Source organism: Perissodus microlepis, chromosome 10, assembly GCF_051167445.1.
Source record: "Perissodus microlepis isolate ML-2025 ecotype Zambia chromosome 10, ASM5116744v1, whole genome shotgun sequence".
NCBI lineage: Eukaryota > Metazoa > Chordata > Actinopteri > Cichliformes > Cichlidae > Perissodus > Perissodus microlepis.
In genome coordinates, this window is record NC_140470.1 from 26,282,856 (window position 1) to 26,297,685 (window position 14,830).

Sequence of the window (14,830 nt, forward strand, 5' to 3'; positions counted from 1 at the left end):
TAGAGCCAGGGGGCAGGTAGTGGGTCAGTACAAATATTTGTGTTAATGCCCTGTTCAGCACACAGTGGTCTAATACAATATCCAGTGTCCCAGTACCACACATTTGCCCTCCCAACTTGTCACATTTAGTAATTCTTGGTCAAGACCAGGATTGATCATATTTTGACACACTGAAGACCCTTTCACCAGTGCAGGTTGTGCTCTGGGATAGCTTATTGGTTGCAAAAATCTACAAAACATGCAAAAATCTGTATTGTTTCTCAGTCACATTTGGCAAAAAATAGGACGCAAACCTCCTTGCGACCAGGAAAAATCAATGGTTTCCCAGTGAATCCTCTAGTTACAACCCGGCTCTGCTATGCGACAGGGGAGGTAACATAAACGAGCCCAAAGCCAGGACGATCAGATTAAAAAACAAAGTTTATTGCCGAAACTGAAAACCGTTAGTGAAGCGACTCACTAGGCAAGTAAAGCCAACGTACTCTCACACGTTCAAATAACACATTCAAATACCACGTTCAAATACAAAGAACACTAATCATAAGGGCAGCGACACATAGACAGAGGTGCAGAAGCAGGAGGGACAGCCTACACAGTCTGTTCACAACAAAGAGTCCCCCTCAAGTGAAGAATCCCCAGCCTTTTGTAGTCGCGGACAGCCGCGTCATTGGTCTGCTGAGTGCCAAGGATCCCCCAGCAGCCAATGGTCTATGAGGACCGGGACCCTTGAATTTCCTTACAGGAAGGCCAGCCCACTTCCTCCAAGGCCAGGGACTGTAACAGCAACCACTTTTGATTGCAAGGTGTTTGCACAGGCTACCTTTCTCTGCACAGTTACAGTTCAGACTGACTGCAATCACTCTCAGACACACCGCCATCACACTGCAATCAATCAGAGTCTGTGCTAATGAGCACAACTTGCTCATGATGCATCTCTTTCGGTATGAGACTCAAAAAACGTGTTGCAACTGTTTGTTTTCTGGTTATGAAATAATAATAATACTTTCACTGTATAATTTCTGTAATTACCAACTTGAACCCCTTCAAGCACAAACTGGCTGATAGCAGATTGACTCTGTCTTACTGCCTTTCACCACAATGATTGGTCACTGCCAACGAGTCAAATTCATTGCATATTGTCACAGTCATTTTTGGTCGTGCTGTAGTTTCTGATCTGTGTTTTTCCTGTCGTGACACCAGCATTTGTTGCAGACATTGTGAGCATTAATCACAGTCTTGCTTTTTGACTTTTACGCTTTACAGTGGCAGAAAAAAAGATAATGTTTTGGATTCAAAATGCCTCTTTTCACAACATTAAACACATAACCACAGCTTCTCGCCATTTTACTGCAGCAACAGTGATGACACCAGCATTTGCCTCTGACTTCAGACACTGGCAGACTCTATCTCAGACACTGAGTGGTGTCTCTTGAAGTCTTTAGGAATGCTCTTTACATTTAAAATTACACAAAGTGGGTACAGAGTGCATTTATCGACAGCATGTGATGAGCCAGCAGTGAAATTGCCCTCCTCAGTAATGCTGAAGCTGAAATTAAAGTTGCTTTTCTCAGATATTTAAAGTTTTCATTTAAAATATTTCTCTTATGCAGACTCTTGAAATATTTAATCATTTAGGAATGCACCAAAGGGATATTTAAGTAATTTCCATCAGTCCCCAAGAGAAAGGTACATTGTTAAAATGAAGCAGAATAAAGCTCATTTATAGTTGTCATTCCAAAAAAGCCTTTAAGTTGATTTTTTTTTTTTAATTATTAAAAGCCATTATCTTTTGGATGTAAAGGATAGCAGTCAACAAAAATCTACCATACAGTATTTCATCATTGTCAGTGAGCTCTCCAGTCATTATTATATGCTTTCCTATAATCATATTATACTTTCCGGCAGCTGCTGCAGACTGTGAAGCCTGAGAATATCAGGTCAATAAAGCAGTGATTTATGCCTATACAGTGGCAGTTCCCTGGTCTAGATTCATGCAGATTATTCTACTATTCCGAGTATATGTCATATATTGCATTGGAAATAGGAAAGATGTGCACTCGCAAGCTTTGCTGAATACTAACACAGCTGTGAGACTGACCAAGAAATGAGCCTTCCAACTTTCCCATGGTGCCTCTCAACTGCTTACTGCTATTAAATCCCCAACACTGCTTACCTGTGTTTGACTTCTCTCTGCTGTTTGCTCGGGTTCTGTCGTTACACTGTTGGTCTCTTCATCTGTCCGGCGGTCAAATGGATGGCAATAGTGCTTTTTTATTTGTGTCTAAATGCACGAGCTCCTTTTTTAATGGAAAAGGCAAATTAAGTGATGGATTTAAACATTTGGAGGAAATGCATTAAGTGCAGCTCAGGCTAGCAATTACATATCACTCCCACCATCTCTGATGTGCCATTATCATAATGTCTGTTTCAGTTATGAGAGTTTATCTCCTACTGTTGCCATACTGTGCTGCAGGACTGTCAGTGGTAGCTAAATGCACCTCGCTAAAAGCTTCAGTGTGAGACTTTTGTTTGAAGGCAGGGTATCATTAGTCCTTTACTCCTACCCCTCACTTGTTAATCGTGATGCTGCAACACTTGTCACACTTCTTGATGAGTTATCACACATCAAAAAGGGCTTACGGGCACATTATATAAATCCTTCACAGGTACTGAGGAAACACACGGCCAATCTGCATATTTATTCCACGATCACCTGAAGATACTCTGATGCATATGTCACGGTGACATCCAAGCAGCTGTTTTAGGCTCAAACGGGTGACACGGTTATGATAAAATGATCAAAACAGACAGACATTTTTTTTCCGTTTCACAAAGAAGTAAATACTTTCCACAGGACAAATCACTTCAAGTTTGGACTCAGAAGAGCAGGGAACCAGAAAACTTTAAGCACCTGAGAATAACTTGGTTCTTTACGGTGACCTTCTGACACACTTCCCTCTCTAAACATTTGCGCAAAAAAGAAAAACAAAACGTCACGTTCTAGATTTTTACAGCCGTTGTCCACTGCAATGTCAGGACTACTTTTCTAAAGTTCCTCTGGCGGTGTCGTAGGTGGCTGTGGCACATGGTTGTTGTTGGCCATTAATTAGTGTAAAGCTCCTCCACCTCCCTGCACCGTTTTCCAGCATGTCAGACTTGTTTATTTTGCACAACAGGAACAATTAAGCAGCTGACAAGACAGCCACCGTTTGAAGTCCTTCCTGCTACTTCCAGTGACTTACAACGCAAGTTAGCAGGCACCTTGCAGCACCCTGCTGCTGCCTTGTAACCTTCAGCGGATGTCTTGAAATGCATTTTGTAGTACGCAAGTAGTAGTAGTATTATCATAACCAGATGCCCACCCTACCACCCACCTCTGCAACATCTTTGAAAAATGAGGTTCGGTCTTGAATATTAAAGACAGTGCGGTTCATTTATTTAGGGCTGCGTTCAGGCCACCGACGGATGCTGATTTGAATCTCGTTTGTTAAGCTGTCTATCCTTATCTGTCAGCATCAGAGGATGCAATTTCTCTCTTCCCACCTCATCCTCCTTGTCTTCTAAATGGCAGGGATATTTAGAGGTGCTTGACAACTGAGGCATGCAAATTAGCAGTTGATGTTTCCTGTGTTCTTTCAGTTTCCTTCACTGTTCACCCCCCCTCTCCACCCCTGAGTCGGGCCTTTTAGCCTAACTGAGAAGATATATTTGTGATTCTATTTTCATCACCATGTAGGAGGGAAGTATGGGGGGGGGGGGGGTTCAAACACTTTATCCATAGTTTCTCGAACTGCAATCAGGGTAATGGCAAAACAGCAGCCTCCTTTGTATGGCGAGCAATGTAGGAGCAACAATAGCAGCGTTCATTTATTCGTGCATTTTACATTTGTTTAGCCCCGCATACCGATGTGATGTATTCATAAACAGCAGCAACTTCGCACATTATCAGCAGCTCTCATTTTGAATTAAGCATAAATTCAATAGTTATAAAAATAATTTACTAGAAACTCCCAACCCCATTAGGAAGTTGTAGCCTCTTATTAAACTGTTTATAATAGCTGTCATATTTATTAGGTGCGATGCTGCTGCAGTGTGATCCTTCATTATATTAAATTAAAACTAATCAAAAGCAGCATTGGCCAGCAGAGACTGGTGATGATGGTCTCAGATTGCACAATATCAGGCTGAAAATAGTCCGGTCTGACATATGTTGGGCGTCAGGCTTGACAGTTTATTGTTTTATCTGGTCTAGTGTGTCCCAGTGGAAGAAAACCATGGATCTTGTATCCTTGCTGACACTCAGGTGATGTGCACCATGCCAACAGGAATTCAGATATTCTGTGGAACGGTATACATAACAGAGTAATGTCTGAGGAGATGTATGCAGTGCCGTATAGCAGCAAATGTTCCACGCATGCACACCCTCTGCAGGGTGTGAATAGGCCTTCAATCATGGCGTGTCTGCACCGAGTTCATCTGAGTTCACCAGTGTACAGTAGCAACTTTACAAAGAAGCTACCCACAGCTACTCTGCAGAAAGATGCATGAAGTATTTATTGTTCAGTCCTTAACCGTGTCAGCACAGAAAAAGTTTGGGCCGTGTTTTTTCAGTCTTACATCTCCTGTGTGTCTGATATATATATATTTATTTTAAAAAAAGGCCTCACTCCTCTGTTCCAGCAGAGTACAGGTAACGTTTGAGGTGCAGGCTTCAAGCTTGTCACTCCCCACACATATATGACATATAGAAATTTGAGAGTAATGAGTAAATAACCACCCGGTTACAGGTGGATTCTGTTGGCATAGAGGGGTCAAAAACGGGAGACAAAAATTCAGTGTATGTCAGTTTTGCAGTTCCAGTATAAACCACCATATAAGAGGGTGTGTTGGGTATATGATGTGAAAGGAGTGGGTGTGTATTAAACAGTGCAGTTCGAGTTGAACTAACTGAACTACCTCACAGGCTTCACTTCATTTTTCTACTCCATTTTCTACTTTTGCACAAGTACTACATTTGGCTTCGAGCACTTCCAAAATGCAGGTGACCTACAGTCAACACTCTGCCTTAATGCCCCTTGTATAAACACAGAGATGGAGTCATCAGCACTCGCTGCTGCTCATGATATGCTTCCTACTGTATATAGATCCAGTGTTCGTGGTCTTGTTATAAAGGAAGGGGTGTAGATGTAATGCCTTCTAGTGTCCTGAAGGCTTTTTTGCTCAATCTCAATGACAGGCCATCATTGAACTTTCAAAGGTAACCAGCTGGAAAAGTCAGCACAAAGAGCAAACCTTCTGCTCAAAATTTGGTTAAGTAAGGTGTGGTTGCACTTACCTTTAATACACATCGTGCTGTTCACTGTCCAACAAGACAAATTGTCTTGTTGAACACATTCCTATTCTCACAAGCTGATGACTTCAGTCATGGCGTTTGAATAGGTAAACAGGTTGATAGCCATGTGTAACAACAGAATAATACAGTTAATAAGACGAAAGCTAAATATACCTGTAAACTGGTCGGCACAGGCCCATAATCCATCAGGCCCTTGTACTTGGTCAAGCCCAGTTGGCTTCTGTATTGTCCTTTGCAAACCAGGCAAAGAAGCTGCTGAGATTTTCAGCCAGCCTTGCATTGTTGTTAGTGGTTTCAGGCTGTAAATTTATGCTTTACTATTGATAGACTGTAATGAACTGGAACTCTGTCTCCGCCTGCTGTGGATGGGAGTTGAAATTGAATATGTACTCTGTCTGAAGTTTGTGGTTATAGCCCTTATGTGCTTCTTTAAGTTGCCTTTAGCTATACTGCCAGTTATAGCTGACTCAAAGCCACAATGCATAATGGAGATATGCAGGATATATACCACATGAACAAAGCCATCTACACAGTACATCTACAAGAGCTTCTCAGCAATGGAAACCCCTCTCATGAAGCCGTGGTGCACAGTTTTTGTGCTGCTCTTAGTACCAGCAGAGTTTTGTCAACTTTTACACACTATATACTTCAGCACTCAGCAACCCCACTCTGTAACTTTACATGGTTGGCCTCTTAATTGCTGAGCTATCTAAATGCTTCCACTTTGCAATAATACCACTTACAGTTGATCGTGGAATATGTAAGAGGCGACTCGTAGCTGTGTCGGGATCCTGTTACGACACTCAAATTCAGTGTTTGATTTTGTACACTAGTAGGGACTGAAAACAGCTGAATCCAAAGATTAAGAGCTGTGGTCCAGTATTTTTGTCTATAAAGCATAGCTAAAATGTTTGACCATTACCTTGCTTTTTGCCATTTCCCAGTTTTAATCAGAGGCATTTTTTGAAATTAACGACTGATATTTATAAACCTCATCATACTTGCTTGGAGGTGGTGACAGCAAAGCCTGTATGTGGAGTTAGAAATAAAATCCCTTAACGTAGGTAGGAGTCAGCAGCGAATCTATGTTTTCAGATGCACTTCTGTCTTTTAAGGGCTTTAAGTTTAACAATTGCATATTTACTGTAACTGGATATTGTAATGCAAGAAATGACATTTTGGGGGGAAGCAAAAATGTTGTCATGTTGTGCTTTGACTTCCTGTTATTGTTTGTCCATGCTTCCATTTAGCCTGGAGCATCCAGTCATGTGTGTGTGTGTTTGTATCTCACCAATAAAAAATATTGCGGGGATGAACATAACTAGCACCCACCACTGACAAGCTGCCAAGTGTTGGTTTTGTAGTAATCATTTAGAAATAAACCAAAGCCACTCAAGGTCCACCATCAGCCACAACAATAGATGCTACCCCACAGCAAAGTCTGGGACATTATTACTGTAGTTTTTCAAACCAAGTAGCTACAAAGAATCCATTTTTCATTCTTCAGGCAGAGATATTGCTTGTGAAACAAGGAAGCGCAGAAGTCTAACTGGCTACTGATGACCAATGACGCCTGTGACCAATTTTTCACAGCCCGTGGGCTTGCTGAGCGGTTTCCCAGCTTTCTCAGTTCCTGTTTATTGGACACATATTAAGCTGGCTTGGTCCACCACCTGCTGAATGTTGACTCATTAAATATTGCATTACAATAAAACAGTTGGTCAAAAGAAGTAGAATTACATATCATCTGTTCGATATTTGAAGATCTATATATATATATATGTACATATGCTAACGTAATTTCTGTGTCTGTGTCTTTGTTTTGTCCAGTGGTGAGTCAGAACCTGGTGACAGACAACGTGACCGTGGTGGAGGGAGAGATGGCGATCATCAGCTGCCGGGTGAAGAACAATGACGACTCCGTTATCCAGCTGCTCAACCCCAACAGACAGACAATCTACTTCAGAGACATGAGGCGTGAGTGTTGTACAACCTTGAATGACTTCACTGCCATTCTTTATTAATTAGGCTATATTTTTGTGTGTTTGAGTGTGTTGATGTAAGAAAGTAAATTGACTTTTTTTGTAAAAGAAAATCAATTAGTGAAGCAGCTGATGCCTATTTCAGTTTTAAATGTCAGCGTTTTTACATTACAATGCGACGTGCCAATGAGAGTTGTCCGTTCAGATAATGAGATACCAACATGAATTTAGCAGGCTGATTGGACTTTATTGTTGCTTTTGGCTGCTAAGTATTCAAGCATTGGGTAGAATCAGGCTTTTAGTTTTTATAGGGTAGTGCATTGGAGATTTTAGATATTTAATAACTTACCTTTCTTTCCATTTTGTTTGAGCTAGCCAATTAGCCTTTGTGAATACAACTAAATCCGGGAATAATATTTTTTGCACAACCTTTCCATCAAAATAAAGGAATTTTAGTTTACTTTGAAAAGGGAGTGCCTTTTGGGAGTTTTTGAGCCTATACGTGTCACTTCCAAACTGTACCTCAAACAGAAGTGGGTCGAAATCCAGGAAGCGCTCCTTCTCAAAAGTAATTGAAGCGAGCTTATGGTTGATGGCAGATGATTTCAGCAGTAGTGTTAGACTTAGTTGTGTGGTTTTACTGAGGAAATAGAGATGCTAGGAGACAATCTTGTATTTTGTGCGTTGTCGTATTGGAATGATGCAACAGCAGAAATACGAGGCTACAGGCACGGGACAGTCTGTGGTGTAACGATAAAAGGCTTGGAGCTACAAACAAATTCTGGAGGATCTGGAGTGATGGAGGTATTAGGACAAGTGTAGTCATAGCAAAGTAAATGACTAAGTCAGGTTGTCCATTTAAAGAGAACATTTATAAAAACAGCAGTATTTTACATTTTCTATGTGCATCAGATTTCATGCCAGAAGACTAGGGTGTATAATGCATGGGATATACCATGGTTAGACAGCTTCTTGATTTTTATTTATTTTGGAAGCCTTTATGTGGAACATAAAATACAACAGTATTATTAAGATATATATTTTTTATTTTTCAGAAAATTAAACAAAATAACAATAATTCACATATGTTTGACCCTCAAAGTGATCCCCCTTCCCCAGTGTGGACCTCAGTGAAATTGAGTTCAGCTCCCCTCCTTTAAACATTCCCGCTGCTGTGGGAAGAAGTCAGATTTAATAACTGGTCAAACCTCCTTTGAGAAGGAAACACCTCAAAAAAGTGTTTCCCATGGCAGCAGATCAGGCCTTTACAAAGTTCAGGAACAATTCCTCTTCTGCTGTAGGATGTTTCGTGTGACTGGCTCTCTGGACTTCTGGTCTCTGACTGTCTTAGAACTCATGGACCCCCCCTCTTTCTTTCTATATTAGATTTACTAACATGTTTTGGGTCATTGGTGTCTGGTTGCTGCTGCATTACCCAACTTCACCCTTCACCCGAGTAAGCAATATTTTTAGGTGGAGTTTCTTAAGGACTGGGTGTTTCTCAACCATTAGAAATGGTTGTCTAAAATCACATACCCCGATCGCTTATCGAAGAGACGTCTAACAACCAGCAGCTTTAGCTGATGAAAGCTTGTTTGCGTTCTACAGATACTTTACTGCTGCTACAGCCTGACATCATCCTGAAATATACCAGGATGCTTTGCTGTTAGCTAGAGGAGATGCAAATTTGCTTAGATGAATTTAACTGGATTGCTATGTAACGTAACAGCACAGGATCAAGACCACAATCTACTGCTGACAACCGGCTGCACACATTTGCAGTCTGCTCTATGGGTGTTTGAATTCAAGGTGCCAAATAAAATTGAATTGAATTGCGTATCCAGTTGTAATATACAATCAATTGAGTGCTATAATAAAAATATATTGTTTGTTCATTATTGTAACTTATGATTATAACCGGGGTAAATTTGGCAGGTTGGATGTGGGGAGGGGGATTATCAGACAGATGACATCCTGCATGGGCAGGATAATCAGGAACGATTCTGTTCCAGCCTTTCAATATAGAAAAGAAATGCTGTGTGTCAACCAATCTCAGCAGTGGCATCAGAATTCTCTTCAAAAGTGAGATTTGCAGATGTGTCTTTCATCTTGTTGAACTGCAGCTAAGCACCTGACTGCTCTCTGCAACATTCTGCAGAAATTACACACATGGTTTGTTGTCTTTGCATACTAACGCAGCTGCTGTGATAGGCTGATGGAGACGAGCAGACGCACTCCGGTGTGAAAAGATTAACCCTAATCTGACCCTCTGACCCTTCACTGCATCGTTCACAAGTTAGAGCCCACCATTTGTGATGCATTTGGGTCTCTTTCAGAAAATGAATTGGGTCGAGAATTAACGTCCTTCCCCGTACAAAGATTTGCATTGCAAACAGCACTTCATGGAAAAGCAGAAAAAGTCCACTTTTAAAGCAGTTTGTATTTTAGATTTTTATGTAGGAATCTGCCACAGCGGAATATTTATTAAGCCCAGTATTCCTTAAAAATTAGGCACTTTGTGCTGGTGAAATTTGAGCTTATTTCATATTAATTATTTTTTATTGGCTCTTCTGACACGGAGAGCAATGTCAATAACATGCTCTTTTATTTCATTTATATTGCATGTGATGTACTGAATAGCATAAAAAGCATCCAGCAATGACGGCGCGTGACATTAATTAATATTCTTCTTACATTATTTGCATTTCCGGGCAGCTACTTTAAGTTTGACCCACATGTCTGCAGCCAGATTAATAGAGAACGAAGTTAGTATAATCCACTGTGTTTAGCTCTCAGCATGTCTGCTTCAATAAAAGCAGCTCATACCCCTAAACATTTAATGACCTGTGTGTTTATTCTTATCCTCCCCAATTATCGTGTCACAGCTCTAATTAGCCGTGTTTAGCTGGACATATTCTGTTCTCTCCTCTGTTGTGCCAGTTTCTTTGTGTTTTTTTAAGCCGCCATGCGAAATGGTGACCTGCTCTTAAAATACACATTGCTCTTAGCAGTTTTCATAGTTTTCAAGCTGTATCTTGGAAATGACTATTAAAATGCATGTAATTTTATTAGCAGTTTACATTTAAAAAGAAAAAAGGACGACGTGGACCATATCTGGTAGAATTTTCATGTTGGCAGTAATAGGATGTTTTGTATGGTTACACTGAGGTCACTTAATAAAGTCGCAAAATTAGATTTAGCATTCATCATGTTGGTTAGTCTGCTCTAAAAGCAGGCTACATGCTCCACTTTGTACTGATGTGACACCACAGACTCTGGATGGTAATAGATCAAATGGCTGCTGCCACCTGAGGGAATTTGCCCCTCTTTAATCATTACAGTTGGTCCGGCCCATGCAGCTTAGTCGTTCCATCACAGACACTTGTTCAGGAGAACAAATGAGCACGCAGCTACTGGTGAGGGACAATGACGTCTGGTAATTATTATTAAATATGGTGTTGTCAAACTGTCACCAAGAAAAATGCCCGGTTGAGTCAAATGGCCTATTAATTATGCAGCTAAATATTGCATAGAATTTGCCTTAAATGTAATTTCAAAGGAGAAAAGTGATCTCCAGAGAAATCCTAAAGAACAATCTGTGCGTGAAGTAAAATGTCTCGCTCATTAAATAGTTTTGTAGCCTCTGAACAAATGCAGTCCCCTGCTGAGAGCGATGATGGCAAAGCAATTAGCCGTGGAGGACAGGTAGAATACCAGCGCAAGCGGTATATATGAAATTATGTCGTTTACTAAACACACACACAGGGATGATAGATAGTTTTTGTGTCTACATAAAAAAAATCAAACCAAAACAGATAAATTGTGCTAGTCTAGTCATATCAGTTTTACCCAGTGAGCTCCTTATAAAAACACTTTAAAATCTAATTATTACATAAATAATGGATTAAAGTTGTTTAATCAATAAAGCTGCCCTGACTGACTCCTTATTAATTACTGCTTTTTTCCCCCTTTTACTATCAAACACACGCTGAGGGAAGGGACAAAGAGAGAGGGGCACAGATAGTGAGCGGTTACACTGGAGCGTACCAAACCAGGACTTTGGTGAGAAAACTGAGAAGAAACACATCAATAAGAAAAACTACAGGATAGTAAGAATTGAACTGTAACCTCTAATTGCCTTCACTGCTTTAAGCCTAAAACTCCTGAACTGAAAATTAGCTTCCCTCCAGCCCTGGGCCAAGCAGTTAAGTTTAGGAAAAGATTCTGATCTGGACTCCAACCTATTTCAATTTAACTCCAATGTATTTTTTAAAGTCTCTTCCCAACCTTAACCAAATGTTTTAGTACTTTTATTACCTTATGGTTTACAGACACTAGACTTGAACTTCTGGTGGCAATTTTGGAAATTAACAATTTCAAAAAAAAAATGTTTATTCATACATGTAGCGTATAGGAGTGTTCAATATAATGATATATATCGGATGACCATATGAAATCGTCTATCATTTCATATTACACTATTAATTGTTTTGCGGTGTCGCAAAATAAACTGTTTACAGCAATATTTTTTCATTTGGCTATATTAATTTAAGTTATCTCTTTCTCTTATATTAAATATAACCACACTACGGACAGATAAGCGACTGTTTTTACGCGTTGTCGTTAGCAACAACGACGGCAAACCCAGCGTGTGCCTCCGGCGCTGTCTGCTTATTTTCCACATAAACCTTTCACAATAAAGCTGAAGATCCTGTTGAGATTTTTCAAAATAAACCGAAATGATGACGAACAGATAGACCAGTCAAAACCAATGACTCATTGGTTAAAACCAATCGAGGACCTTATTTCTAAACAAGGGGCTACCTCTGTAGCATGGACATGGTTTGGTTATGAAAAGTCGGACACGGACCAGAAAATTGTGCTATGCAAATTATGCAGGAAACTGGTCCCCACCTCAGACTCGAACACGGCAAACCTCTTCTACCACCTACGAAAGATTCACGTGAAAGAGTGTGGAGAGAGTTTACGGATGCAAAAAAGAGCCGTCAGGTGCTCAAATTAAACCTTAGACTCGAACGTTAGAACACGCTTTTCCCTGCAGCACGCTGTGTAATAAATACTCACAAGGAAAATGGCGACCGGTGTTCTGGGAATCCATCCTACCTGACAAACCATCCTACCCGTTGTTTCTGCGCATGCACACAACACGAAATTAAGTGCCAAACCATCCTACCTTTGTGAATGTCACCTACAAGCATACTTTAACAGCTACAATTAAGTGGCAAATCGTCTTACCTTTGTTAATCTGAGCTAGGAGCATACTTTAACAGCTAAAATTCAGTAGCAAACCATCCTACCTTTGTAATTATGAGCTAGAAGCATACTTTAACAGCTAAAATTCAGTGGCAAATCATCCTAGCTTTGTTAATAAGAGCTAGAAACATACTCTGACGGGTAAAATTAAGTGCCAAACCATGCTACCTTTGTGAATATTACCTACATGCGTACTTTAACGGGTAAAATGAAGTACTCTGATGGGCAAAGTTAAGTGGCAAACCGTCATACCTACTTAAATTTGTGCTGGAATTACTCTGTGACAGCAGAAATGTACATAAACTACTTACGGTAAGACGTTTTGCTTAAGTAGGATGGTTTGTCAGAACACCGTTACAACTTATGTCTAAAAATGTATATTTTCAGGCATCGGTCAAAACACTCGACTCCATGTACACAACGCCCAGGTGGAAACACTTCATGCAAGTCGAGTTGCCTGAGATTCACAGAATTTACAGAAAATGTAAATTTTCCTTGTGATATTTATCCATGTCGGGACGATAAATGACTTATGAGATTTTGGTCATATCGCACACCCCTAGTAGCGTAGTCTTATAGTATATTTATAGTTTGGTGCCACTGTGCTAACTTCTGCACCACCACGATGCTTAGACAGATACAGAAATGTCAACCAAATTTCTGTTGTTCTGTTAACCAAATTATGTAGTTGGTTGAACGCAGCCTGTCTGTGTAAGTAATGCAATATACTATACGTTTTTAGTCACTCTATAAGGCACACATTTGCTTTGAAGCCCAAAAATTAGCCCTAGGGAGGGTATATTTATATAAATTCTACTTGTGAGGACAGAAACTGATTTCATTTTATTTCTGAGGGTTAAGGCCGCACGGATGACAGGACATGAGCTGTAGAGCTGTAGTCCTCTGCTTTCCATGGACAGCCATCAGTGCTGACAGAGATGCATGGCTGTGTCGCACTCGAATCACTTTCAGAAACAAAGAGCGTACAGTGCAATCACAACAGTGCTTGTCGTCATACCTGAATAATCAGAGCAACAAGGTAAAGGTGTCAGAGGACAACCATGAACATTGCTTCGCTCTAAATTACCCAAAAAACACAGTCAGTGGCTTCACCAGTGACATGGAGTTATTTTGGCAACTATTCCACTCACTTGCGCTCTCAGCCTGACCCATACAAGACCGGTTGTGTGTGTGTGTGTGTGTATCACTGTGTGTATCTAACCTTCCTCCTACACACTGGCACTGAACAAAGATGCATTCTCTAACATTTGAAGCAAAAGCTGAGTGAGCGTTTGAGCAGAGAAAGTAACGCTCTGTGTCTTTCTCACAGTCCGTATCGTTGTTCCACCACATGATAATCTAATACTGTAATTAAAGACAAAAAAGAAAAACAGCTGACTTTGCGGTTGTTAATTTCCAAAAGGTTTGTGTATAAATAACTGCTGCTTCTCAAACAACAATATAATGCATTAATGCTAAGATTTATATATTTATCACCTCGGTCGCTGTGGGATGCAACACAGTGATGTTGCCATGCTAACAGGAGACCAATGCAGTACCTAAAATTAAATAAAACAGTAAAGATGATGCACTGATGTGAGAATGATGCAGCACAGTGAGAGGCTTTAGTCACTCAGACATAGAGACCAGTCCCTGACCTCTGACAGCCTCCTGTTGCTAGGGAAAAATACGTTGCTAAGATGTTGCTGGAGGTTGTCGTCTTTCATCAGGTGGCATTAGTCACAAACAGGTACAGTACTACTACAGTACTACACCAAAACCTTGTTATTTTCTTCGTCAGATTGTCGCAGTCACCTGTATTTAGCAGAGAAGACTTGATTTATCTGCAAACACTCACAAACGTGAACTTTTATAGGTGGCTGGTGTGCATTTCCACTTTGTGTCACATTTTTCACAGTTTCACAACCACTTGGCGAGTAGTTTGCAAATGTTTGGAGTCAAGTTGGCGTGCAAACTGTTAGCTACTTCCTAAACTTTCTACCAACCAAACAACCACTTGGAGATATTTGGTGCAGCTCTGCATACCTTGATGCAATCAATTTCAGCCACCAACAGGCAGCAAACCACTTGCCAACCAGTCAAGGAACACACATCTTTCTCCTAGTGACCCATGGTTGCCAGGGGGGCACCAACAAGCTTCTAGGTCTGTGTGTGGCCCAATGAATGGGTAAATATAACATTTAGCAGCAAAAGGAATATA

At 40.5% G+C, this 14,830-nt stretch overlaps 1 protein-coding gene across 5 annotated transcripts in view; it reads left to right on the forward strand.

Annotated features, from left to right (window-relative positions):
• Window positions 1–14,830, forward strand: part of cadm1a (cell adhesion molecule 1a) — a 455,163-nt gene that overhangs the window by 320,056 nt on the left and 120,277 nt on the right. For all 5 annotated transcript variants that reach the window (XM_084940844.1, XM_084940843.1, XM_084940845.1 and 2 more), the window contains one exon: window positions 7,184–7,330. In XM_084940844.1, coding sequence (XP_084796970.1) covers window positions 7,184–7,330 — 147 coding nt within the window. The remainder of the gene's footprint in view (window positions 1–7,183; window positions 7,331–14,830) is intronic.